Genomic DNA, 24156 nt, shown 5'->3' with positions numbered 1-24156 from the left:
AGGATGTTTCCTCTTTTCCTCTTTTCCTCTTTTTCTTTCTTTCTTTCTTTCTTTCTCCCCTTCTCCCCTCGCTTCCCCTCTCAAATCGCAAGATGTCCTCAATTTTCAAGACTCAAGACTCAAAACTCAAGTAGTGATATAGATACGGATATACAACCTACAACCTACAACCCACAACCCGCAACACACACATCAGTATCTCATTCAGACTCGAACTCAGTAGAGGCGAGGCGAGGCGAGAATAAACAAAAGCATGAATGAATGAATGAATGAACTCAATCTCAATTTGGAAAATTCGCAAAAGAGGCACTCACGTTGGTAGGACATACATTATATACAAAATCACATCTCTTTCATCGCATGCGTAATTGATATGTGGTTGTGATATGAGATTGAGTATGGACTTTCTGGGTTTGAGTGTATCTATCCGTATTAGAATCCATATGTAAATGGATCGATATTAGATAGTAATGAGACACTAATAAAAGTACAAGTACGAATGCCTCCACGATTCAAATGACGCTCGCTTGTCCTTCTCCTCCCCATGCCCTTTTGGAAAATGATCCATCGAACAAATCGATACATTACCCAACTCCCCATCTCCTCCTCTCTCCTTCCCCATCATAATTTTGCCAACTCCCTTTCCAACCATTCCACCACCCCCGTATACCCACTCTGCCTCTTCTTCATGACCTCCAAAAAAGCGCCCAGCCCCCATCTCCTCATCTCCCTCTTCGAAATCTCGCATTTATAACCTGCATATTGATCTTTCTTGCCACTTTTTTCCTCTTCCTCTTCCTCTTCCTCATCCTTATCCAGATCACCCCCTTTCCCGTCAACATTTTTACTTCTCTTCTTTCCCCGTCTACTTAAACACCATCCCAACCTAACTAAATCCTCTACTGTCTTAATCACCAATGCACGTTTTGGTTTTTTGGCAACAGGTAAGCATTTTATATATGCCATCATTTTCGTTGCACTTTCAACATAAGAGGTGTAGATATTTTTCCGGACCGTGGAAAGAGAATTGTGAGAAGTGTCGAGGTACATAGGGTGGGTTTGGAGGGTGAGTGAATCTACGAGCGTGTTAATTTTGTATTTGAAGTTTCAAGTAAAAGTGGAGAGCAAATGCGAGCGCGGGGAAGCGGGGCGCAAAATGAAGGCGGCATTCAAGATAAATATTGGAGAGAAAAATGGCAGCATCTAGGGACGGACATGCAGAGCTTCATTGAGATTCTTTTCAGAAAAAGAAAACAAAACAAAAAAACATACAACAGTGGGGATTCGCTGGTGGTCACCCACCCAACTACTAATCCACCGATCTGAAGCTTGTGTATGGCAGAGCGGACGGGATGCCCAATTCTCTTCAGTCTATGGTCGTATGTGACAGCAGTTGCATTGTTTGGGGTTATACCTCCATATGTTGTGACGTTGTAGTTTTGTGAAAAACGAGATCAGGAAATGATACTTACTGAGCACTTTCCGATGGAATGTTTTACCCGGAATTCTTGAATATTCGACTGTCAGCGAGTCTTGTATTACTTGTCACGTATTAGCATTCAGTTTCATGGTAGTAATATATTCTACGAGAAAGCAGAACGAATCAAAACAAGCTCACCTAGATCTTTCCTCCTATCCCTATCTCTTGCAATATTCAAAGTCTTCATGTCCACCAAATTACCACAATAAGGAAACATTCTCTCACCCACCACCCTCTTTATTTTCTTACCATTAATCATCACCTCGAAGTTAGTAAGTGTCTTGTCTGGATTTACACCCACCCCGTACTCTGGTATTCCATCATGCATTATTTTCAGGAAACGTTTTGTATGTGCGGGATTGAGTGTTATAAGTAAGAAATCATCAATTAATCTCAGCAGCAGGCTTTCCCCAGATTTTAGAAAAGATAGATGTTTGGCTTCGAGATCCGCATAGAAGTAATTACAAAGTAAAGAGGAAAGGACTGAGCCCTGTGGAATTCCTTCCTTTTGACGGTAGAATTTCTTGCCGATTTTAACCATGTTTTGTGAAATGTGTTGAGTCAGAATTTGGAGAAGAGAGTCGGTATCACGGATTTGGTTGACGACACTTTCAACAAACACAGTGTTCTTCTTGCCAATGGCTATATCGTTTTCGAGATCCTCATCGAAATTGTCGAGATGATGAAGAGATTTGGCGTGTGATTTCCATCTTCGAATGGGTTTATTTGGTGCATTAAAGTCGGTGGCATAGGCTTCTGTGGGACGGATTTCAACATGTCTCGCGAACCTGTACTCTGATTCGGAAGGAACGGTAGTCATGAGCTTGATGACTGCAGCTTGAGGAATGGTGTCGAAAGCAGCCTGGACATCAACTTTGGCAAAGTAGAGAGGTTTTGTTGATGAGTTGAGAGATGCTTTGAAGGATTTGACCTTCTGATATAAATCGCCGACAGAGAAAAGAGTTGATCCAAGGCGAGCTATATTGCTTGCCTACTGATGTTAGGTCTTACAAAAAAACGACTGTAAATGACGCTTACCTTCTCGTGGGTGAGTACGTTATGAACAGGCGCTAACACACTATTAATACTGGCGCCTAGCAGACGCTTATCACCTTTTCGCATTGCTCTTCTCCTTAGATTCATGATTGGTCGCACGCCGGTCTCCTTAGGTATCAGTCGCATCTGACTAAAGCCTAAGACTCGCGAACCCAGTATCTGCTGAGCCTCTCCCAATTTTACTTCCTCGAACATCTTCGACTTCAATGAAGCCAGAGCAGGCTCAGCCACAGATTTCCAGACATCATGACGAAAGAAGAATAGTCGCTGACGATGAATATTCGATTCAGTGACATGAAAGTTTGAACGAACCAATGGGATAAGAACTGAATCAAATAAATAGTATATGAGTTCAAGGAATATTTCACGACGTTTGTTGAAATCAGTTAGTGACAATTTTTGGTTCGAGGTATTTGGTGCTTCCAACCATTCAATCTCGGCAATCTGTTGCATATTAACAAAATGAAGTCCGATCATGACGGAAAATTCACCTTGAATCCCTGAGTGACTTCGTGAAGTGACAAAGCTTCAAATCTTCTCAGTCTAATAAAGTTATCCATATTCTTTTGAAAGATGCCTTCGTTATGTACCTGCACATCTCCCGTGCCCCAAAATTCGTGTGGTACGATATTTCGAAGCACGGCATGACAGAAAGCAGATACATCAGCACCAGAACTTGCATGGTCCATCAAAGTTGATTTTCGGGCTGGAATTGAGGGGGCACTCGATGAACATGTATTGGAGGCGCGGCTTTTTCCAGAAGACTGGCTCTCGAATGACGTCGAATTAGAAGAACACTTTTCCTTCATGTCCTCTACGCTGCCATCTTGATTCTTCCGATTCTGCAAATGTTAATAGAAGCCGCAAAATTCCAATTCGGAGACTGACCGGGCAATAATATTCTAACAAGCTATTGTATGAGCACCTGGAGTGCAAAATTTGGAATTTTTTGACCAGATCCCTGGCTTTTCCACGAAGTCTTTTAGGGATTTTGATGGCCTTTGCATCAGGATATTTGGAATCAATTTCTTCTTCACGTAAAGTATAATCTTTAAATGGCTGAACAGTTTCTCGATTGTCAACTTCTGAAGTAAAGACATTGTGAAGGCCGAATTGCATGGGGAATATGTACATTAGAATTTGGGTGATATTTTCCTCAGGCCGTCGACGACTAAACATAGTACCACTTCCATTATTGACTTGACATGGAAATCGGTTCAAAACGTCTGCACAGAACAATCAATCAATTTGAATCCAAGCTGCCAGCTCAAGGGTAACCTACGGATGTGCCTGAAACCAAATTGAACTTCACCCTTTGCATTCAAAGCAGCTTTTGCGTAAAGCATCCGATTTCTTACAAAATTGATTTCCGCTGGATTATGCAAGACAACGAATTGCTGGCTTTTCCTGGAAGGGTTGTCTGTCTCAGATAATACTCCATGAATTTTTGCAATTGCAATGGGTGTCAGTTCACTCAAGGGCTGACCTGTTTGTAGTCGTCAGTCTAGACTAAACAAACCAGACACTGTTTAAACCCACCACTGAGTTGGTAATAGCTACCATGTGCATTCTCTATCTGAACAAAAACACCACAATCAAGAATCAAATCACACATGACACGTTCTCCAGCTTTCCCTAGCAAAGCAAGAACATGGGGCCATGGCCATGCTTTCATAGCTGTCACATGACTATTGGGATACATTGAATTGACTCCTGGAATAGAAGTCCTGAAGTCTTCATCCCTATTAACAGAATGAGAACTGATATCTTTACGATATCCTTGACAAAGTAAGTGTTGCAGTCTCCCATTTGATGATTTGGACTTTGAAAATAGTAACCAAATAACAAAATCAACAATCTGTTGGGGTGTTAGTATTCCGAGACAAGAACATTCCGGAAGGAAGATTATTGATAAATACCCACCTCTGATTGAGAGTAAACATCATTACCACTGGAATTTGCAATGGTCGATACAGAAATGTCTCCTTTCTGAGAGAAAGAAACCCACTCTTTCAACCTGTTTTCTTGGGAAAAATCATGATTCGATGACACACCTATCAACGTGCTATCAAGAAAGTCACCTAATAAATGATCTTCATCTTTCTCGTCATGATCATCTTCTCCTTGATCTTCAATGTTTGTTGGAGTCTTGTGGCCCACTGACAACAACTTCTTTCTCCTAACCTTGGAGGATACTGGAAGCTTTGATAGTAAATAATCACGAAGACACAAGACGTTGGGGTAGTATTTGGCCAACAAAGCTTGCTTTACCGGAGGATCCTTTCTGTGGGTATCTCCAGAGGCCTTTTGACGTTTGTTGAGATCTGTAAGGCCAGTGCGATTATCAGTATCAGTCCCTGTGGCAGCATGACTTCTCTTTCTCTTTCTAGCCATGTTTAAGCAATTGCTTTTGTTGATTCTTGATCTTTGGCAAAGCACACCAAGTAGTGTCTTAGCGTTGGACGATCTGCAATGGACAATAATGACCCAGATGATGACCCATAGGCGTGATGTCGATCTTCAAGCAAGATCGATATAGCAAGCTTGGAAGACTGTTAGTTCTATGCAGCTTGTTTTATGCAGCCTTGTCAAAGTTGCGAGGCTGTATCGTAGATCAGATTGTATGGGTGACTTTGATTTTGGAAAGTCAATAAGAAAGGATTCCTCCCTTTCACAACGAATACGAGAACACAGCATATGATCGAAGTTTCAATTTATAAATAGACAGATGAAGTAAGGGGTATCGATGGTTGTGAAAAAGTAAGGAGTTGTTTCAATTATATTGAGCAAGACAAAGTCGGAACAGAGAAAAGGAAAAGAAAGTCCGGAAAGCACGGCCTTTAACACATATCTACTAGGGAGGGATTCAGCTACTTATTGGTCAAATGTTGACATTGAATCTAGAATTGAGGATATCGATAACGGATAAGACTTTGATGTGATGTGATGTGATGTTGATGGGAGAACAGTCTCGAGCCAGCATCACACAACAAAACAAGGGACACGAGAAGGAGAAGGAGAAGGAGAAGGAGAAGGAGAAGGGCATCCAGTGAAATATCAAAGTGAGGTTCCTGCCTGGGTTTTATACACAACCGAAAAGGCTGTGGGTAGGCCCTGGGTGATTCTCGAAGAAGGGACGATGATTGATGAATGTATGAATGCATGAATGAGACTCGGCTAAGGTTACTGCTGGCTTAAAAGTAAGACTGTGCGATGTCAAATCCAATATGAAGCAAGCCTTCAAGGGTTCTGACAATCAGATTCTTTCTTGAGGTGTCTGCTTGCCTACCTAGACAGCCAGATGCTATTTTAGAGTCAGGCTTGACTGATTGTCAAACTTTGAAGCACAATAGATCTGTGAACTCCCAGTCCCCGAGTCAGAGCCTTGTAGTCAATATCAATATTGACATTTGCTTTTTCTGTCGGTGTCCAGGTCTGAGGAGTTAATGCTGTGGGCCATTCGATATAGATAGAGTGGCTGAAGGAGGCAGGCCATTTGCTTCTTCGTCTAGTGTCTGTTTGGGCAGAATGGATGGCAAAGCATTCAATCCAAAACCTTCACTCACACTGTTGATTTGTCACAAGCACTCGATATAGTTTATGGCTGTACATGCAGTAAAATGAGAATGGAAGTGCAGGCCAAAAGTCGAAGGTATCACGAGCGGCAGCCGCCAATCGCAGCCGGTATATATAGTGCCAGGAAACTCTGGAAGGGAAACACGAAACAAACGGCAGCAGCAGACGGGTACCATAGTGAATAGATCCATGGCCATGAGAGTTGAAACGGTACCAAAAGCTTTCCTTGACTCAATGGACTGTGAAGTAAATCCTTCCGAACCCGGTATTGGTTGACCATGGTTGACCAGAACTGCCTCAATGGCTGATGTGTGTGATGGTTTCGATTGATTGCCTTGTCACTGTCATTTGCTGAAGACATACACAATGCAATACACTACACTTTTATTACACTACATGACATTACTTGACCAGTATTGTGCTTTTGCACCTTTTCATACTATCGGGTAGAATTGTTTACTGCCTACCTCGTAGATCACTTCAAAGTCATCACACATGCTAGGTGGGATGCTAGGTGGTAGTAACCTTTTCGTCTTTTATTGCACAACAACCACTCACACTTAATTCCTCCCTCTCACACTCACTCCCTCACTCCCTCCCTCCCTTTCACCCCTTCACCCTCTTAAAACTCGAAAAGCAACAACTTCACAGACGTTGTGGAGAAAAACCATTAAAGCTTTCTAACCCCCAACGACTACCGGTAACCCTCTAACCCATAATAATTGATTGCACTCCATGCAATTGCATCCAATTGCATAACCAAAACCACGCTACCTTTGACCGTCTCCAACTTTCTCTCCCGCATTATACTCAAAGTATACCCAACTCTTGTCCGATGATTCTTCCGTCCAACCTACTGCCACATACATTCCATTTTCTCCCTCGTGCGCCCAGAGCTCAAGGATAAGGTTTGTTGCTCAAATCAAATCCATCGAATCAGCTACAAGTATTCCAAGGGCCATTCAACTTCTGCCACAATTGTATGGATCATCAGTAAACAGTCACAGCATTGCCATCGCTCACAATTAGAGCACGAGCTTCAACAGATGTTGAGGCACAATGGAGGATGGATTTCAAGATGACCAGAATTTTTATTCTAGGTCGTTTCCCCAGTCAGAAGCTCAGTCCCCAGCGCAATCCCAATCTCAATCCCAGTACTCGTCGGATTTGACTCTACAACACCGGCAAATACCTCCGTCGACCACTTGCGAATCTCCTCACTTTTCCCAGAGATTTGACTTCGACCCGGCCCCCCCTCACCCTCCTAAGCTTCCTCTTCTCACGACCTCGAATTTACAGTTACAGACTACCAATACGCATGGCTATATGAACTCTTCTGATGATGGTGGTGAGCCAGATGACTTCTACAGAGATTATCAACCGCTTCAACAGACAAACGGCCCGCCGGATCAATTATTAGATATGGCTGCTACAACATCAGATGTTAGACCGGCTTCCTCCACAATGCGATCAAGTAATACCAGCAGCCCGCCAAAACAAACCCCTTCTACCTCAAGAACCACAACGCGACCACCCTTCGGCTCGAATCTATCGCATGCTGAAAGCAATCAAAAGCAATCAACCAAACCACTAGTCAATGGATACGGAAAACCCTCACAAAAACCAAGTGTGAAGGATCTCTTGAAGCGCTTTGATCAGAACAATGATCAGTCCCTTCCCATGCCACGGAAACCTTCGGTACGAACAAAAGATAGTGCTGGGATCAGTTCCGGATATATGAGGGATCGATCGAATCCATACTCTGCCCGCGTGGCTAGTAACCCGGGACCTACAACTACGAGTTCGACATTAAGGGCAAGTAATACTATGAGGGAGCCGGGATCAACCAGAGTTAAATCGCCTTCATCCAGTACAAGGGCAATGCAACGACCGAGATTTGCGACGGAGGACCAACAATCAAGTAATGCTTCTTTGGGTTCTGCCCGCAGCATGCGGACGAGGAATACACCAAGTACCAAATCCAGTTCAACTTCGAAGTCAATGAATAATCTTTCGCCAGCATCTCAAGCTCAACCACCACCTGCGGTGCCGGAGAAGCGTCCGTTATTTGGAGAGGTTTCAACTTTGGGTCAAGGTACATTTGAAGCTGGCTACGGTATACCAACTGCTACAAGAAGGACATCTGAATCAGGGCTACCTTCGGTTATCTCTACTGAGCAGCGGAGTCGCACGGATGCCGATATATCTCCAACTTCGCCAACCGCCTGGTATCTGGGAGTAACGCCATCGCTCGGTGACGTAGAGCCAAACAAGCCGCGGAGGTCAGGGCACAATCGTGCTCATAGTGATTTTGCAGACACCAAGGTAAATACTATGCATAATGTCAACCGCTCCTCTTTTCTATTACCAGAATCCCCAGTCAATGCCAAGGATTCAGATCCAAACATTGCGCTAGATTCTTCTCATGTAGAAGCTGAGGGTGGATTCGAACTTCAGCCTCCAAAGCTGTCATCTCGACTTCCTATTGCACTCAAACGCTCGAGTACTCAGTCAGATGGATCAAGTTCTCCATCAACGCGTGCGAGTTCTCCCCTGACTGGCAAACGCGCGCTCCATGGAAAGGTTCCTCGAGATCATCGACCATGGAGTCCTGCGGGACGCTCGATGACATCAGCGACTCGTTCTGTACCTCCTAACAGCCGTGCCAAGACGCGTAGCCCAGACAAAGTCTCTAGCAGTGGTAGCTTGAAAGCTTACATTTCCGCACCGCCCGCAAAAAACTCCCCGCCATTACGAAGTTCACGTCCTCGGCAGCCTGTTTCTGCAGCAACCACCGCTAGTTCAAGACAAAAGGCAGTGGATGGATCGGCATCGCCACATGATACAAGAGCTGGGATTAAAGCGACTAGAGCTAGCGGAACTCATGAGACGAAAGGACGTAAGACAACAAACACAGAACCAGTTAACTATGCAGCACGGCGGGCACAAATTACACGCGCATATACTAAGTCAATCCATGAATCTGAACTGCAGAAGATTCGAGCATCTCACGCACACCATGTCAACGAACAGAGTACTCGAGCCACAAACGGTGACAAAAGCCCCAAGTCTGAACATGGAAATACTTCTTCGAGTGGAGATCAGATTCCAGATATGCCATCACCAGGGCCCGAATCATTGCAGATCTTGACAAGCTTCGACCCACAAATTTCCCCACCACCAGTTGAGCATCAGATTGTAATGGATCAAGATTCGCCAACTTTGGGTGTCACTAACGGCATGCCTGGAGCATTTATTGAAGAGGATGTACCAATGTCCGCAATTTCAAATATCTCTGCCACAACTTTTATTGAAAACGAAGCGCAGACAGAAGCTGCCCGCCTTGCCCGTATCCCGTCTATAAAGCTTGCGGATTCAGTTGCAGTACCTGCTCAAGTGTTCGAAGTAGATGATGTGACTCCTGAGGATCGAGCGAAGATTACAACGGACTCTTATAGAATTTCCGTCGAGGAAACCTCAATAGGAACGACTCCAAAGGAGGATTTTAGTAAAGCATTGCCAGAGTCCATTGATCATGATCTGACATCAGAAGCCTCTGAAAGTCCATCAAATGTCGTCACCTATGATGATCAAGCCAAAGACATTGTTACAGATCTCCCAAGCGCGAAGAAGTTGGCATCAGAAATCTTTAATCCGACTTCAATGCATCACATGAACTTCGAGGCAGCTGCTCCTGCAAGTATCAACCATGATATTGTTCAGCCTACCGGTTTGGGTTTATACGACGAAAGTTCTCAGCAGCTGGTAGATATTCCCATCAGAATTGAAGAAGATACGGACAGCTCCCAGCTACACTCAGAATCAGACACATATTCCGGAGAAGGCCCCAGGTTAGAATTGCCAGCTTTGCGCACTGCACTTGCCGAGTCCCTATCGCCACTAGAGAACGATAGACAACCGGACTTATACACTCCCACAGATATCGAGTATGAAAGTTCTGATGACAATCGCGCGGGAAACACCGGGAATACGAGTGAACAAGAAGACTTGTATGGGCCATCTTATGACCAGAATCGCGAGTTATATCTTACATCTGACACCTACCACCGTGAAAACCGAAATTCTGCTTGGACCGATTTCTCAGTTGCGACAACAGATGATCCAGTTTCCCAAGATGAGAATCAGAAGTGGATAAACACGAAAATCTCGCTTCCTGAACTGCAGAAAGCTCCTACACCGCCCCCAAAATTGCCTCCTTCTCCCGGGCCACTCAGGCTGATCGAGGACACAAGTTCCGAGAATTCTTCTAGACTCGAACTACCTCCATTGACATCCCACAACGGATTCGGCCTCGGATTCGACTCGGACACCATCTATAGCGTTCCAACCGTCCCAGTATGGTCCGACCTCACTCCTCCACTAATTTCAGAGCATACTTCTCGGAAGGATGCAATTGCGAAGTTAGGCCCCCCTAATCGTACACCCCCTCCTCCTGCTATGCAAGATAGTCGTCCACAGTCGGGTACCGATCAAATCAGCCAAAACACTACTAGCCGACATGCTGAATCCAGACGCCCAAGCGATGACATAGTTTCGCCGCGGCCTTCACTTTCTACACCTTCCATTTTCACCCCTAGATCAAGCATGCAAATATCTCAGGAAGACGTATCTTTAAACAATAGTTATCCCGCTCCTAAAGTTCCCCTGCTACCTCTTACAGAGGAGGAGCAAGCAATTGCCAAGAAGAAAAGCGCACGTTTATTCACTCGGCGAAAGATTATCGAGGAAATAATTGATACAGAGTCCGCTTATCTGAAAGACATGAATGTAGTTGAAGAAATTTACAAAGGTACAGCAGAAGCATGCCCCAAATTGGATTTTGGCGATATCAAGACCATATTCCGAAATACAGATGAGATCATAGCTTTTTCGACAACTCTACTAGATGACCTGAAGAAGGCTGGGGCAGCTGTCTACACTTCCAAGGCTCGTGCCAGACAAAGTAAGGCTACGTCCACAACGACTACTGCGGCAAATACTCCTGCATCGCTAGGTCCAAATGACAGTAGCTCGGATCCTCCGGAGTTTAACGATTTCAATGAAGAAAGGGACCGGAAGACCTATATTGGCTATACCTTTGGTAAACATCTCAGGAGGATGCAAGAAGTCTACACGGAATTTCTGAAGAACAGTGAATTAGCAGCAGATCGCCTGAAGATCTTGTCAGCAGATCCTGCGGTTAATGTATGGCTTATCGAATGTAACAATGTCGCAAAGGATTTAACGGCTGCTTGGGATCTCGACGCTCTGATGGTTAAACCAGTCCAACGGGTTACTCGATACCAGCTATTAATCGACAACCTCGTGAGACATACAGCTGAGGATCATCCAGATTTCAATGCTCTTTCGATTGCAGCTCGAGAAACATTGAACTTACTGCAGACTATTGACAGGCTCAAAGAACGCATTTCAGTTGTCGGGAAGATTGTTGGTCGAAAACGCAAGGAATCAGAAGTCCGCCTCGGAATCGCCAAGGCATTTGGACGACGATCAGAAAAGTTGACTTCTAACGTGGTTCGCCCCCATGACGATGAAGTTTTTGTCAAGTTGCATGAAAAGTTTGGGCATGATTACCTACGACTGCAAGTAGTCATGCGTGATGTTGAATACTATACTCGACAGGTTGCTACTTGGGTCAACGATTTTCTCAGATTTCTTTCTGCTATGGAAGTGGTCATGCGACACAGCCCTTCTTCACACCCAGAAATGGAAGCTCGATGGACTCAGTTTAATCTGTCGATGAGAGATATGGGGAGCGTTGCTTTGGAAAGCCATGTAAGCATTTTTCTGTGATCTTGAACATTATCAATACTAATATAACATAGGTTGGTCAGATCCGAAAAGAAGTCATTGAGCCAATCGAAGCCGTGATTCGGTTGTATTCTGGGCCTACTGAGTTCATGAAGAAACGTGCGAAAAGGCGCGTAGATTATGAAAAGTTGATGGCTGTTAAAGCCAATGGCAAGAAGCCTGACGAAAAGCTTCAATTGCTAGCTAAAGAATACGATGCTCTGAATGAAACGTTGAAGACGGATATGCCCCGGCTCTCGGTATTGACGGCGCAGATAGGGCAAACAATCCTTGCCAAACTCATCTTCAGTCAAACAGCCTGGTACTACATATGGCAAGAGAAAGTCAAGACTGTGTTGGATGCTAACCAGATACCAATGAATGAGAATGACATCTTACAATCCTTTGAGAGGGATTATAAGTATGTACTCGCACAAACCCAAGAACTTCGCCTCATCAATGGTACACTCGAGGCCGATTGCTTTTTGGACAGATTGGATTCAACTCCCGTTACCAGCATTAAAGATAACGAATCTATAAAAACAAAAGGCCGGCTATCTGATTCGTCCGCTCGTCCACGAGTTTTGTCCTTGGCAGCTCCACATGATACATCTCCATGTCTACCGACTCCAGATTTTGCAAAGCGACATAGTGGGCAATTTTCATTCTCGCCAATTTTGTCAAATGGTCCTGGCTTCCCAGCGCATGCTCCATACCAACCAGCAGCTTACTCTGTAGGGCATTCTCGTGCTGGATCGGGCTCTCCTGCGACACCAGATGCAAGTGCCCCTCGTCTTTATGGTTCCACCAGACCATCAACATCACGTAGCATTACTTCGGATAATGGTGGCATGTCAAGAATTAGCACAGATCTGGGACATCGTAGGGAATCAAGTTCTACTCAAGCATCTGCATCATACATGGTGGATGGACCTCTTCGCGATCAACGGCCATTCTCTGGCATTTTCCATTCGGCAATGCCTTTACCCGATGGTCCTGAAGATAGCGTTCGATCCTCAAGAGCCTCCTCAGTGGATCGTGCCCATAGAAGTCGGTACAATGTCATCTACCTGGCAGCAAGTTTATTCGAATTTAATATTGCAGCTACTAAGACTGAAGCTGGTTACCCTTATCTTACCTACTCACCCGGTGAAGTAAGTTGATAAATGAATCTGATATTTCTCTTCATAAACTAACTTATTCTTAGATCTTTGATGTCATTGGTGAGAAGGGCGAGCTATGGTTGGCTAAAAATCAAGATGATGGCTCTGATCAAGTTGGCTGGATCTGGAGTAAGCACTTTGCTCGTCTCGCCATGGATTGATGAGCCATCATCTGCCCCTTCCAACGTGTACTATTCCATTTTCTTTCGATTCTCCTAGCAATAACACATCCTTGACTTGGCGTTTGGACGCTTACCTGTACTCGTCTTCCGGAATAATCTTGCACAGAAAAGCAACAATTTACGAGGGCTACCGGCGCAAATAGGGCGGTGTCATAAACTCAATCTTGATGGCAGGACATGATTATATTGGATCATTTTATTTGTTTCGCCTGACTACAGCTAGTTCCTGGCATACACAATTCGGGTCTGTATGGAAAGAAGGGGCGTTCTTGATTTAGGGATGGGCGTTCAGACAAGCCTGAGTTATTCATTCATTTGATTTTTTTTATGTTTTTCTTCTCTTTTCATTTGATCTCTAAATTCGATAAGATTGTTTTTAGAGTGTCTGTTATGGAGCGATTCTTTATGAAGGATGGGATGGAACCACATTTGCAGCGTATTTTCCTTTTCTTTTTTTCACTTTTTCCGAAAAATTTCCAAACGTTTAGGCCGCAGGTTTGGGTTGTTAATATAGCCGGATGGGATTTTCGCAGCGCTCATGATTGTATGCATGAGGTGATGATGTCTCTGGTTTGTTGGAGTTAGTTTTTAGTTTTAGTTTTAGTTTTAGTTTTAGTTTTAGTTGTTGAATATACCAGGGGAGCAAGAGAGAGTGTGTGAAAGGGGAAAGAAAAGAGGAAGAGGGCGAACAGACCGCGCAGTGATAAGGGGAAGGGGGGAAAGAATTAGAGGGGTGGGACAGGAGAGAATGGAGGAAATGGACTTGACTTCTTGAGCTCAGAGAGGAAACTTTTTTTTGTTGTCTTTTATTTGGTTTGGGGTTGGGACAGGGAGAGATGGGAAAGAGGATGGATTCTTTTCTTGTTTACTTTTTTCGAAGAAGGAAAAGCAATGCGCAGAGGAAGATGGGAGGCACTTGATGGATGGATACCCGAGGATCATTATGTATGTGTGAAGGAGTTTATTGAATTGTTTGTGTAGGAAATTTTCGCTTTTTTCTCTTCTTCTTTCTTCTCATCTAAGAAAGTGCAGAGATGCAGATGGGCAATTGATGCATTGCATTGCGGTGCGTTGCGTAGGAAGAGATGAATATGGAGAGCAGGGAAAGAAATGAAATCATACCGGTTAAATTCTAGGAATGGCACGTGTGGAATGAAAAATATGAGAATTCTATTAAAACAAAATTTGATTAGACTATGATTAAATTGCATGTGTGATTTGCGTGGCGTGTCTTGTCATATATATGAACAGTAGAACATCAAACGTAGAAAGAATGTACTCGTAGGATGCAAAACCGGCTTCTCAAAAGCGCGTGGTCCCCCTTGTTCTTGACTGCATCTCTCTATGCCTATCATGATATAGAATCTCGTAATAATAAAGTGTATGTAATTTTTCGTTCGCTCTACTCTTGCACCAAATCTTCTCCATTCTAGAAAAAAAAACTTTTCGTAGATATCCATACATCGCTCATACGGATATCACAAGTGAAGTGAAGGTCTAGGTCTCGCTTGATCAAAAGGAGTATCCGGAATGCACCCAACGCCTCGCCAAATGCTATATTAATTTTGTGCTGGAACGCAACGCAATGCATGCTAGAAAGATTTGAATGTTGGATCGTGCTCCCTGGTGTGGAGTTACGGTGGATGGTGTTAACCTTGTTTTGTGTCTAGGTTACCGACGAAATCGGCGATGGCTTCGAAATATCCAATCTCGACCGCGCTCGAATTGTGGTCACCGCCCGGGAGAGGTTTCCATACTTTGGTGGGGGATTGGCAGATCTCGAAGAGACGACGCATGTGGCTAGGTCTGTGGTTGGGGGAGTCAGTGGAAAGGTATGGTATAGAGCAGTTTTGTGGCATTAATCAAAATGTGTGTTTTGAGGTAGTCAGACAAATAGTTCTCGTATTGTGTAATCTGGTCCCAGAAGGGAGGTCATGTTTTGTGGATGGAAATTGGGTCATCATTCTAAAGGATGGTGTGTGGGAAGAAGAAATGGAAAGATAAGAACGTACGGTACAAGCTCATCCAGGAGACCGCTAAGGAAGAGAATGGGGACTTCGGTAATGGTAGGTAGGTATGTGTCTGATGGCCAGACTTGATGGCATAGATAGGCGAGATATCTGGCTGGTGGAAGAACACTACGGCATATTAGTAGTTGAATTTAGTTGTGTGTGTTCGACGTATACATACGATGGGATCAATTTTCTCATGGACAGAAAAGTATTTTCCAAAACTAGACCCACTAGTCTTTTGTCGTGTTGATTTTTGGCTGCTAGTTGTATTGATACCGCACCCCCAAGACTTTGACCGTAGATGACAATATCATTATCTCTCGTCTCTGCTCGTTTGCGAAGATACTCGAAACCAGTCTGAGCATCTATCATGAGACCTTTCTCGTCCGGTGATCCCGTCGAGAGACCATAACCCCGGTATTCCAACATCAAGACACTACATCCCACAACGTTTATGAGTCGTCTCGCGATCGGTATTCGATGACCAATATTCCCAGCATTGCCGTGAAACATGAGGACTGTGACATTCTTTCTTTTCCTCGCCAGCGGTGCTCGAATGTAGAAGGCTGAAAGCTTTTCCCCATCAGGTGTAGGGATCATCAACTCCTCGAAATCCGAGATGCCGAATTGTGAGGGTCGTGGAACTTGGGTGCGGGCGGCATTTGGGATGGAACTTGGATAGATCAAGGACCTGATGGTTGAGGAAACATATTGATCAGTATTTTATTAAATAGGAACATGGTTCTAGGAAGCTGTGAATGAGTGCACGATGTGGTGTGTGATGTGTGGTGCGATTTGATGATGGAAGAAAAAGAAGAAGAAGGAAAAGAAAAAGGAAAAGGAAAAGGAAAAGAAAAAGAAAAAAAATATATACTTTTGCTTGAAGTAAAGAAGAGAACTTAGTAACAAAGTTATACCCTGCAATTATTCGTGAGTACGAGTACAATGAATGAAAGTGCTAATGAAAAACAAGCGTGGCCCAGTTGACCACCAAATATTGTGTGAAAGAAAATGTACCGAAGACACAAGGACAGGAAATTTGAGGTAACCTGCGATAGAACTGGTAACAGTAGTTACCTGTTCAATATAACCTCCGCCAGATGAATCTTGTGTAGACATCTTCATGTGTTGAAAAGGAGGCAGCAGCAGCAGCAGCAGAGTAGAGTACGATAGAGTAGAGTAGAGTGGGAGTAGAGTGGGAGTAGAGTGGGAGTAGAGTGGGAGTAGAGTGGGAGTAGAGTGGTAGTAGAGTGGGAGTAGAGTGGCAGTCGGTAGTCGGTAGTCGGGAGGGTAGGAATGCGTTTCTCAAAGACCAAAAAGGGTCAAATATCTTCCTTCCTCCAATGCAAATGAGAAGAGGAGAAGACGGGTTGTGATGCTGAATGGGATTAGATTGACTTGAGATGCAAATTGTCAGTCGTAGCAACACATGATCTTGATGCAATTGGTAGATGGATCTGGATCCTTCAGAAATTGATGTTTTGACGGTTGGACATTACTTGGGAGTGAGTGAGAGCTCGAGAGAAGACGATGTATTGCTTGATTGGTGCAAAGGGGACTAGGGAGAGTTGGCAGAAGTGGCAGAAGTGGTAGAAGTGGTAGAAGTGGTGAATGTAGTAATAGTAGTAAAAGTGGCCGAAGGAGAACTAGATAGCAAGTAGTATAATAATGGATTGTTTCGAAAGGTAATGAATGGTGTATGTGTATATTGATGTGTATATATATGTGTGTGTGTATATATATATATATATGTATGTGTATGTATATGTATATATATGTGTATGTATAGGTATGTATGTGTATGTATATATATATATATATATATATATATATATATATGTGTGTGTGTGTGTGTGTGTGTGTATGTGTATATATGTGTATGTGTATATATGTGTATGTGTATATATGTGTATGTATATATATGTGTATATGTATATCTATGTATTAGTAGGTATGGTCTATATCTATCTCTATGTCTATGAGCCGTGGAGCCGTTGAACCCTTGGTCCCTTTTGAGAGTCAAGGAGAGATGATGGATGGATTGATGGATGGATGGATGGATGGATGGATGGATTGACCGCCAAAGTGTCATCACATACTCCCTCCGTTCGTACTCTTGTATATCAAAATCCATTTGTTTGTCTCAGATTCTCAGGAGTGCAAGCAAGCACCAACAAATCCCGTCACTGCGAATTCCATCCACTCCACAAAAACACATCAAATGCTCAACATCAATTACCCTCGGGGTCGGTCGAGATCCAGATAGACACCGACAAGAACCACACCCACACCAAGGTACATCTACGCACCCTTCAAACCTCCCGCGATCTATTTTGGTTCGCATACTTGCGCCATCCTGCGACTAATTCCTGTCTGCGATCGTCGGGTAAGCACGAGTTCAAACGTCAGCTAATCATAGCATGAAAAGTATACATTTGCAATGTATCAGCCCAAGGGCAATCGTCTTGTATGAGAGAAATGGGAATCGTGGCTGTCGAAACATCAAATCATCAAATTAGCACCAACACCATCAATGCAGAAGAAACACGGCAAGACGAAGGGGGAGAAAATCGGAGAGTAGACCGACCAATGAAGGTATTTCGGACAAGGCGATTTCTCTCCTCGGGGCGGACTAGCATGAGGAATCAAATAGATACATCCCATACATGTGTTTTGTCGTACAGGTGACAGTTTCGCAGACAATGCTGTAATGTTGTCGTGATTAGATTATATCTGGGTGAAAGATGCATCAATGGGAGTACACGATATAGCAGTGATGCAACTATCAAGTCATGTTCTAAGCCACCATCTTTCAAGAGGGATGCACTTTTAGTTTCTCAATCCCTCACACCTTGAGATAAAACACGGGTGATGAGTTGGGTACGAGATACGGAGCCGGGTGTGAGCAATGTGATTCATGTTTTTGGGGGCCTCGAGGGGAATTTATCCAAGATGATACACACGTCTGGAGAGAGGAAGGAGGATTTGATTCATGGGTTAGATTTCACGCCAAGTTTGTCTCTCTCATACTTAAGTCGCCCCGTCGAGGATATCTTCCATGCCATACCATACCATACCGTACCATACCCACTTCCGCCTTCCTTTTCCTCTGACGACTGTACAGCGAGACAGCCGTCTACTCGGTCACCTTGACTTCAACGCCAGCAATCCACTCATACACATGGGAATTGAAAAATCGAATCGAAACTAACGGCCTAGAATACCCGATCTCACGTTTCCTCCCGTGCCTCCCTAGCAAGATCTCAACGATTGGGATCCCAATGTGTGGCGGAACCAGGGGACCATCCAATGAAGAATGTCCCCCCGTGTGTCCAAGGTATGCTCGCAAAGGCACGGTAGATTTGCATTTGGATACAATGCCCAATGATAATGAATTCGAAGCAGGAGAAGTGAGGATATCACATAATGATACATAAGGCGACCCAATGGTACTAGGCACTTGTTCGTATGAAGACACCTCCCCGGCCCAGGTCGTAAGGTAGGGTCGTAAGGTAATAAGGTAAGCAGGCGGCTTCCTTTGCAATTGACGCCCAAAGCTAGAGAATTTTCAATGTTGCATATCGCATGCCGCATGTCCATCCCCTGGTGGTGGTGGTGGTGGTGGTGGTGAATGTGTGTTGGGTGAACATTGCATTCCTCTTCTGTGATTCCACTTGTTGCTTACCATTACGATGCCAATGTGGTATAAGCCATTGCGAGGGAAGGGAGGGGGCATGAATACAAAATTCACAGATTCACATTGTTCAATGGATCACACAATCTGTACGTGGGTATCACAGTGTAGCAGGTGTGGTAAGTGTAGCAAGCAAAAGGTATACATATATATACATACATACATACATATATACGCATACATATATACACATACATATATACACACACATATACATACATATATACATACATACACACACACACATATACACACATACACACACACGAGTAGCACGAATCTAATTCTGAACATGCTTCCGGGCGTATTCTAGTCTCGCTCTTTCTCTCTTTCTCTCTAGGGAGGGCACCAGTGGGCGGCATCTCCACCAGTCAAGGACGCAGGAAGCAAAGTATAAAAAATTCCAACCAAACATTTTCCGTCGTTTTTCCCTCCATTCACGCATCCATCGCCTTTCTGTTCATGCAACCCAGAAAAATACTAACGCGCGAGCTGTACACCTGCATAGGCCTTGAATGGAATCCCACCAAAATATCCCAAGGTCCAAATACCAAGGCCCCAGGTCCAAAGTCTAAAAAGGGTGAAAACGATCCGAGAAGCATCTCAAGGGCGGATTTTGTCTACTGATTTATCTGCAACTTGTTGTTGATTTACTTCAAGACGTCGACGTGCTGTGTCTAATACCTAATACTTGTTAGCCCTCCTCCTTTGACTCCTCCTGCCTACTTCCTGCATACCCACCAGCCTCGAGCCAGCCCACACCATCCCAAATACCCCTCCACCCTTCCCTCCCCCCCAGTCAAACATCGAAGCAGCAAGACAAAAGAGGCTTGCACTGTGATCCAAAGAGGAAACATTTCTATTTAGAAACACCCTCCATCCCTCTCCATCCCTCCCCCGAGTTTCATGTCAGACACTTGACATACCTGTCTACGGAGTATACCTACGCAGCATTACCATCTCAATCTCAAGTCCCTTTTCGCACATTCCCCAAAAGCTGGCTACTTCCTTCCCACCCCCGCGATACTAGAACAGACCTCGCAGACTTATCCATCCTTCGCCAAAAGGAAAAAAAAAAAAAAAGGAAAAACTCGTATCAATCTTCTCCCTCGCAAATTTCCTCTACAAATACTTCACACTCGCAAACAATCCACGAGACTCCTGCAGGGAAAGAAAAGAAAACTTGCATATATCATCATCATGGTATCATTCAGCTGCGAGGTATGTTTACTATCCCTACGACTTCAATGTCCTGTTGAAACACCGACGCCGACACCGACACCTGCACCTACATTGATGCCTACATCTACATCTACCATGGTAACGCAAGCAAGCTTTTGTCTGACAAGAAACAATCTATAGAATTGCGGAGACGTCCTCACGAAGAAGAAACTCGACCCTCACCGAAATCAATGTCGCGGGGCTTCATATACTTGCCTGGACTGCATGGTACATTTTCAAGGCCTAGAATATCGCTCGCATACGGTATGTAAACAAACATGCATCCGACGCGGGGCATCATTTGCTGACAACAATTTAGAGCTGTATGAGCGAGGCGCAAAAATATCAAGGTGCGCTATACAGAGGAGAGGGGAAGGGGAAGAAGGGAAAGCAACAAAGCAACCAAAAAAATAATTCGCATAATAATTCTCACTCTACACCCGCCCACAACGCCTACGTCGAAGATGCGCAAGATGAATACGACAATTCGCAACACGCTACTGCCCCGGTACCAGAAGCTGCTCCTTCAACGCCAGCACCCGTCAATGTATTTGATTTCCTCGTGGATCCAACACCCAATGCGTCGCGACTAGATCTTCCCGCAGCTGATGAGGTTATGGACGATTCTGAGCCTGAGCAACAAGTTCGTGACGAACCCATGAGCGACAACGCAGATAGTTCCGAAGCAGAGAATAAACCTTCCACGGATCTCGTACGAGTAAATGCAGCAGATAGTCCCAGCCTTACCAATCTCGTCGAATGGGGTTCTGGACCAGCACCTACCAACGGACCTTTCGAAACACCAGCGCCAAAAGCGATTGAGTGGAAACCAGCCAAGGAACATGAGGGAAAATCGAAAAAGGACAAGAAAGATGAGAAGAAGAAAGACAAGAAGCGCAAACGCTTACATGTTGACACATCATCCCGCGAAGGCGATGTCCCAATGAATGATGCGCCACCAGTTCTTCATTCAGGATTGACCGCTGAAATTGGCAAACTTCAAACCCGCCCTTCAGTCTTCCCTCCATCGCCAGATTATTCCGGTGCCGATGCTGAGAAGGAATCGCCTAGCGCAAGACCCAAGAAGACCAAGGAATCTAAACGCGCCAGCCGTGCTCGCACTCGTAATGACACGTTCGGTAGCAATTTGATGTCCTTGATTACCACTCGCCAAACTTCCCGCGAGCACTCAGAAGATCGACCCAAGAAACGTAAGCACAAGCATCGTACTAAGTCATCTGAAAGACCCAAGATGCTCGAATACAAACCGATGAACGGTGCTGGCGATTCTTCTCCTGGCGAGAATCAAATGATCGTCTACAAACCCCGTGCAGAGCTCCTCATGAGTATGGTGAACAAGGGCCCCAATAGCGAGAAGGGTGTTTCTATGAATAAAGCATTGAAGAGATATCATCGCGAGAGAACGGCTGCTGGGCTAGCACTGGGAAAGGGGGATGAGGAGAAGGAACTTTGGAGGAGTTTGAGAATGAAGAAGAATGATAGAGGAGAGATCGTCTTGTTTATGTGAACATGCATCACATTAAAATGGGGCGCCAACAGATGGGGCGGGGTGCGCAACGGAGATCGAACAGAAATGAGAGGAGGAGCATTGTGATACCATATTTTCTTCTTTCTTCTGAGATGTATGTTTTGGATTGCAGATTTTTGTTGTTGTTTGTTTGTTCTGTACTTGCACTTGTACTTTTCTCATGCGCTTTTCATTCTTGTTCTCGTTCTTGTCTTTGTTCTTGTTCTTCTTGTTCATACATCTATCGTGTTTACGTTTTCTGCTGGATTATGCTTATGCATATGCTGTTAATCATGTATATGAGGGCATTGCGTGCGGGTTTGACTTCTAGGTTGGATCGGAATAGGAAAGGATGGATGGGCATAAATAAGTGTACGAGATATGTGGAATTGAATTGGAATGGAATGGGTTTGAAAGGGCTGGGCTAAACGGGACTGGCTGTATGGGGATTGAATTTATGTTTGAATGTACTTTCAGGTACATATTTCAGGCTGGTTGGATCCAGGATATCACGTTAATGGCTGTGGTGTGCTGGCTTGACATGCGATGAGTAGGGAGTCAGATGTAATAATGTGAAGGGGATATTCGTGGGTTCAATCAATCAAGCAATCAATCAGTCAATAAAACGTAAACAATAAATGTCTTCCTTCTGAAAAAATAGTTCCGGAATCGGTATTCCATATCTCGCTTGTAAAAATGTGCTGGAAAAGTAACTCGATGTGTAAATGTAACATGGAAATGGCTGCGTGGTGTTGTATACACTTGATATCAAGTTCATATACGATTTTCGTTTAATAGCATAAATAATAAGTGATATCTTTCCCTCTGGGTAACTAACTTTAAACGCAAATTGCTCCCTCCCTCCCTGTCATCTATTATCTATGATGATGATGATGATGATGATGATGCATATCCCTTTTTGTTTATCTTTTTTTTTTTTTGTTTTTTGAAAAAGATAAAATTTATTTAAGAAACATCTAAGATGCCGATTCGGATTCTGATTCTTGTTTATATCCTTATATGTATCTATCTATCTACCTACATACATACATACATACATACATACATGCGTGCGTGCATATATATACATCCCGATATTATTTATGAGAAGAAGAAAAAAAATATTATTTGAAGAGGGGGAAGACAAGGGGAGGTCTTTCTTTTCCTCTTTGGATATGCATAAATATATATATACACAAGCACACAAACAGGATGGATACACTTCCACCCAATCCACACATCATCGTTTCTAGACTTCAATCACATTTGCACTCGCACTTACACTTGCGTTTATGTGGAATTCTCTCTGGTTTTGTGGTCTGCTTGTTTCTTGTTTAATATCGTTCATGTTATATTATATCATATTATATCATATCATGCCCAGCCAAGATATTGGGTAGAAATGTAGAGAGTGCTATGTTTTCCTCTGCTCTGCTCTGTTTTTCTTCATATCTCTCACTTCATATCATATACCATGTACTATACACTACTCTTCCACACCCCTCCCTCACCCATAAAACACCCAGCGCACCACCCCCACAACCCCCAACATCCCAATCACAACGCCCGTGAACCAAGCACACATGTGTTGCGCCCTCTGCACTGCGAGTTTTTGGGTATGCTGTGCGTCCCATGATAATTCTCTTGCTCTGTTGTCGTCTTCGATGCCGGTTTCTAGATCCGAATCTGAATTTGAGTGTGCATTGGAATGCGAAGCTGAGAAGGAAGAGGGCGTGGAAAAAGAAGCGGGTGTGGATGTAGATGTATGTGGCGAGGAGGACCAGTGGGGCACAGGTAATCCCGGGGAAAATAAAGGAAAGGGACGAGTTGAGAAATCAGGAAATTGGGTTGAAACTGGATGTTGGCTCGAAGAGATGGTATTGTAATTTAATTTTGGAGAATGTATTACATTCGAGGTCTGTTGGTGTTCGGTTTGGAAGACGGACGGGATGGATGGTGACAGAAGGTGATGATGAGATTCTGGTCGAGAGTGAGGTTGAGAGCGTGAAGTGTCATTTCGCAGTGCTTGTTGTTTTTGGCGTGAGTAGGGAGATGGCGTGGATGGAGAGGGGGATTGTTGGGATTGTGTTGGCGTCTCCTGCGATTGTACTTGTGGTTGTAAGGGAAGCGGGGCGTACACAACTGATTGAGGCGAAGAACCCAGTTGAGGAGAAGATAAAAGAGAGGAATAGTAATGTTGTATTGGGTCTACCATTGCGTGCATTGTGTTTGGAGGTGATGGAGGTGGAGGCGGGGAGTCTAGTCGAGGTTGTTGGAATCCATCAACTTCTTGAGAAGAGGATTGGGAGAGTGTAATAGCGAGAGAAAAAGGGTGGGAAGACATTTTGGTGGATGTGTTAGAAGTCGTTTTAGTTTAGATTTAGATACGACGTGGAGTTGAGGAGGCTGTTGCTTGGTTTGTATGTCCTTTCA

At 44.1% G+C, this 24156-nt stretch overlaps 7 protein-coding genes across 8 annotated transcripts; 3 read left to right on the top strand and 4 right to left on the bottom strand.

Moving 5' to 3' along the window:
* Positions 1–385: 385 nt before the first annotated feature.
* Bcest2 lies at positions 386–5468 on the bottom strand. The gene is made up of 9 exons (XM_024690639.1): positions 4460–5468; positions 4076–4394; positions 3819–4022; positions 3425–3762; positions 3028–3378; positions 2519–2980; positions 1619–2471; positions 1473–1541; positions 386–1076 (listed from the first exon to the last, which is right to left on the bottom strand). Exons 1-9 carry the CDS (start codon positions 4928–4930, stop codon positions 622–624), a joined length of 3522 nt encoding a protein of 1173 aa, XP_024546408.1. The 5' UTR covers positions 4931–5468; the 3' UTR covers positions 386–621.
* Positions 5469–6743: 1275 nt separating this feature from the next.
* Positions 6744–14441, top strand: BCIN_01g06710 (hypothetical protein). Its single transcript, XM_001561187.2, has 3 exons — positions 6744–11908; positions 11959–13077; positions 13131–14441. The coding sequence occupies exons 1-3, from the start codon at positions 7172–7174 to the stop codon at positions 13245–13247; spliced, it is 5973 nt and encodes a 1990-aa protein (XP_001561237.2). The 5' UTR covers positions 6744–7171; the 3' UTR covers positions 13248–14441.
* A 37-nt stretch (positions 14442–14478) lies between these two features.
* On the bottom strand, positions 14479–16448 carry BCIN_01g06700 (hypothetical protein). Of its 2 annotated transcripts, XM_024690638.1 has the most exons (5): positions 16298–16448; positions 16155–16198; positions 15459–15971; positions 15281–15406; positions 14479–15074 (listed from the first exon to the last, which is right to left on the bottom strand). In XM_024690638.1, the coding sequence occupies exons 1-5, from the start codon at positions 16403–16405 to the stop codon at positions 14918–14920; spliced, it is 948 nt and encodes a 315-aa protein (XP_024546407.1). In that variant the 5' UTR covers positions 16406–16448; the 3' UTR covers positions 14479–14917. The 2 variants fall into 2 exon arrangements, with proteins under 2 accessions (XP_024546407.1, XP_001561238.2); XM_001561188.2 differs by lacking the exons at positions 16155–16198; positions 16298–16448 and having other exon boundaries at positions 15459–16135.
* A 745-nt stretch (positions 16449–17193) lies between these two features.
* BCIN_01g06690 (hypothetical protein) lies at positions 17194–18198 on the top strand. Its single transcript, XM_024690637.1, has 2 exons — positions 17194–17575; positions 17709–18198. Exons 1-2 carry the CDS (start codon positions 17329–17331, stop codon positions 17966–17968), a joined length of 507 nt encoding a protein of 168 aa, XP_024546405.1. The 5' UTR covers positions 17194–17328; the 3' UTR covers positions 17969–18198.
* Positions 17506–17975, bottom strand: BCIN_01g06680 (hypothetical protein). Its single transcript, XM_024690636.1, has 3 exons — positions 17868–17975; positions 17714–17771; positions 17506–17653 (listed from the first exon to the last, which is right to left on the bottom strand). The coding sequence occupies exons 1-3, from the start codon at positions 17917–17919 to the stop codon at positions 17593–17595; spliced, it is 171 nt and encodes a 56-aa protein (XP_024546406.1). The 5' UTR covers positions 17920–17975; the 3' UTR covers positions 17506–17592.
* Positions 18199–19241: 1043 nt separating the features above from the next.
* BCIN_01g06670 (hypothetical protein) lies at positions 19242–22454 on the top strand. Its single transcript, XM_024690635.1, has 3 exons — positions 19242–20195; positions 20337–20459; positions 20515–22454. The coding sequence occupies exons 1-3, from the start codon at positions 20175–20177 to the stop codon at positions 21721–21723; spliced, it is 1353 nt and encodes a 450-aa protein (XP_024546404.1). The 5' UTR covers positions 19242–20174; the 3' UTR covers positions 21724–22454.
* A 373-nt stretch (positions 22455–22827) lies between these two features.
* On the bottom strand, positions 22828–24155 carry BCIN_01g06660 (hypothetical protein). The gene has a single exon (XM_024690634.1). It carries the CDS (start codon positions 24065–24067, stop codon positions 23231–23233), a length of 837 nt encoding a protein of 278 aa, XP_024546403.1. The 5' UTR covers positions 24068–24155; the 3' UTR covers positions 22828–23230.
* Position 24156: the final 1 nt, after the last annotated feature.

Source organism: Botrytis cinerea, chromosome 1 (genome assembly GCF_000143535.2).
Source record: "Botrytis cinerea B05.10 chromosome 1, complete sequence".
NCBI classification, from domain to species: Eukaryota; Fungi; Ascomycota; class Leotiomycetes; order Helotiales; family Sclerotiniaceae; genus Botrytis; species Botrytis cinerea.
The sequence above is the reverse complement of the archived record's forward strand: the minus strand, read 5'-3'. Positions and strand labels throughout refer to the sequence as shown.

What these genes read in the sequence shown, in the direction of transcription:
- BCIN_01g06690 (XM_024690637.1), top strand. Translation starts at nt 17,329, where the DNA reads ATGGATGGATGGATGGATGGATGGATTGACCGCCAAAGTGTCATCACA. An exon ending in AGAACCACACCCACACCAAG is followed by an intron (nt 17,576 to 17,708) that starts GTACATCTACGC and finishes TAGCATGAAAAG; the next exon opens with TATACATTTGCAATGTATCA.
- Bcest2 (XM_024690639.1), bottom strand. Translation starts at nt 4,930, where the DNA reads ATGGCTAGAAAGAGAAAGAGAAGTCATGCTGCCACAGGGACTGATACT. An exon ending in ATGTTTACTCTCAATCAGAG is followed by an intron (nt 4,395 to 4,459) that starts GTGGGTATTTAT and finishes ACACCCCAACAG; the next exon opens with ATTGTTGATTTTGTTATTTG. An exon ending in GGATAGGAGGAAAGATCTAG is followed by an intron (nt 1,542 to 1,618) that starts GTGAGCTTGTTT and finishes ATACGTGACAAG; the next exon opens with TAATACAAGACTCGCTGACA.
- BCIN_01g06710 (XM_001561187.2), top strand. Translation starts at nt 7,172, where the DNA reads ATGGAGGATGGATTTCAAGATGACCAGAATTTTTATTCTAGGTCGTTT. An exon ending in GCGTTGCTTTGGAAAGCCAT is followed by an intron (nt 11,909 to 11,958) that starts GTAAGCATTTTT and finishes AATATAACATAG; the next exon opens with GTTGGTCAGATCCGAAAAGA. An exon ending in TTACCTACTCACCCGGTGAA is followed by an intron (nt 13,078 to 13,130) that starts GTAAGTTGATAA and finishes ACTTATTCTTAG; the next exon opens with ATCTTTGATGTCATTGGTGA.
- BCIN_01g06660 (XM_024690634.1), bottom strand. Translation starts at nt 24,067, where the DNA reads ATGTCTTCCCACCCTTTTTCTCTCGCTATTACACTCTCCCAATCCTCT.
- BCIN_01g06670 (XM_024690635.1), top strand. Translation starts at nt 20,175, where the DNA reads ATGGTATCATTCAGCTGCGAG. An exon ending in TGGTATCATTCAGCTGCGAG is followed by an intron (nt 20,196 to 20,336) that starts GTATGTTTACTA and finishes AACAATCTATAG; the next exon opens with AATTGCGGAGACGTCCTCAC. An exon ending in TAGAATATCGCTCGCATACG is followed by an intron (nt 20,460 to 20,514) that starts GTATGTAAACAA and finishes ACAACAATTTAG; the next exon opens with AGCTGTATGAGCGAGGCGCA.
- BCIN_01g06700 (XM_024690638.1), bottom strand. Translation starts at nt 16,405, where the DNA reads ATGAAGATGTCTACACAAGATTCATCTGGCGGAGGTTATATTGAACAG. An exon ending in ATGAGAAAATTGATCCCATC is followed by an intron (nt 15,407 to 15,458) that starts GTATGTATACGT and finishes AATATGCCGTAG; the next exon opens with TGTTCTTCCACCAGCCAGAT. An exon ending in CTCCTGGATGAGCTTGTACC is followed by an intron (nt 15,075 to 15,280) that starts GTACGTTCTTAT and finishes CCCCAACCACAG; the next exon opens with ACCTAGCCACATGCGTCGTC.
- BCIN_01g06680 (XM_024690636.1), bottom strand. Translation starts at nt 17,919, where the DNA reads ATGCTAGTCCGCCCCGAGGAGAGAAATCGCCTTGTCCGAAATACCTTC. An exon ending in TGTCCGAAATACCTTCATTG is followed by an intron (nt 17,772 to 17,867) that starts GTCGGTCTACTC and finishes ATGTTTCGACAG; the next exon opens with CCACGATTCCCATTTCTCTC. An exon ending in TGGGCTGATACATTGCAAAT is followed by an intron (nt 17,654 to 17,713) that starts GTATACTTTTCA and finishes CGACGATCGCAG; the next exon opens with ACAGGAATTAGTCGCAGGAT.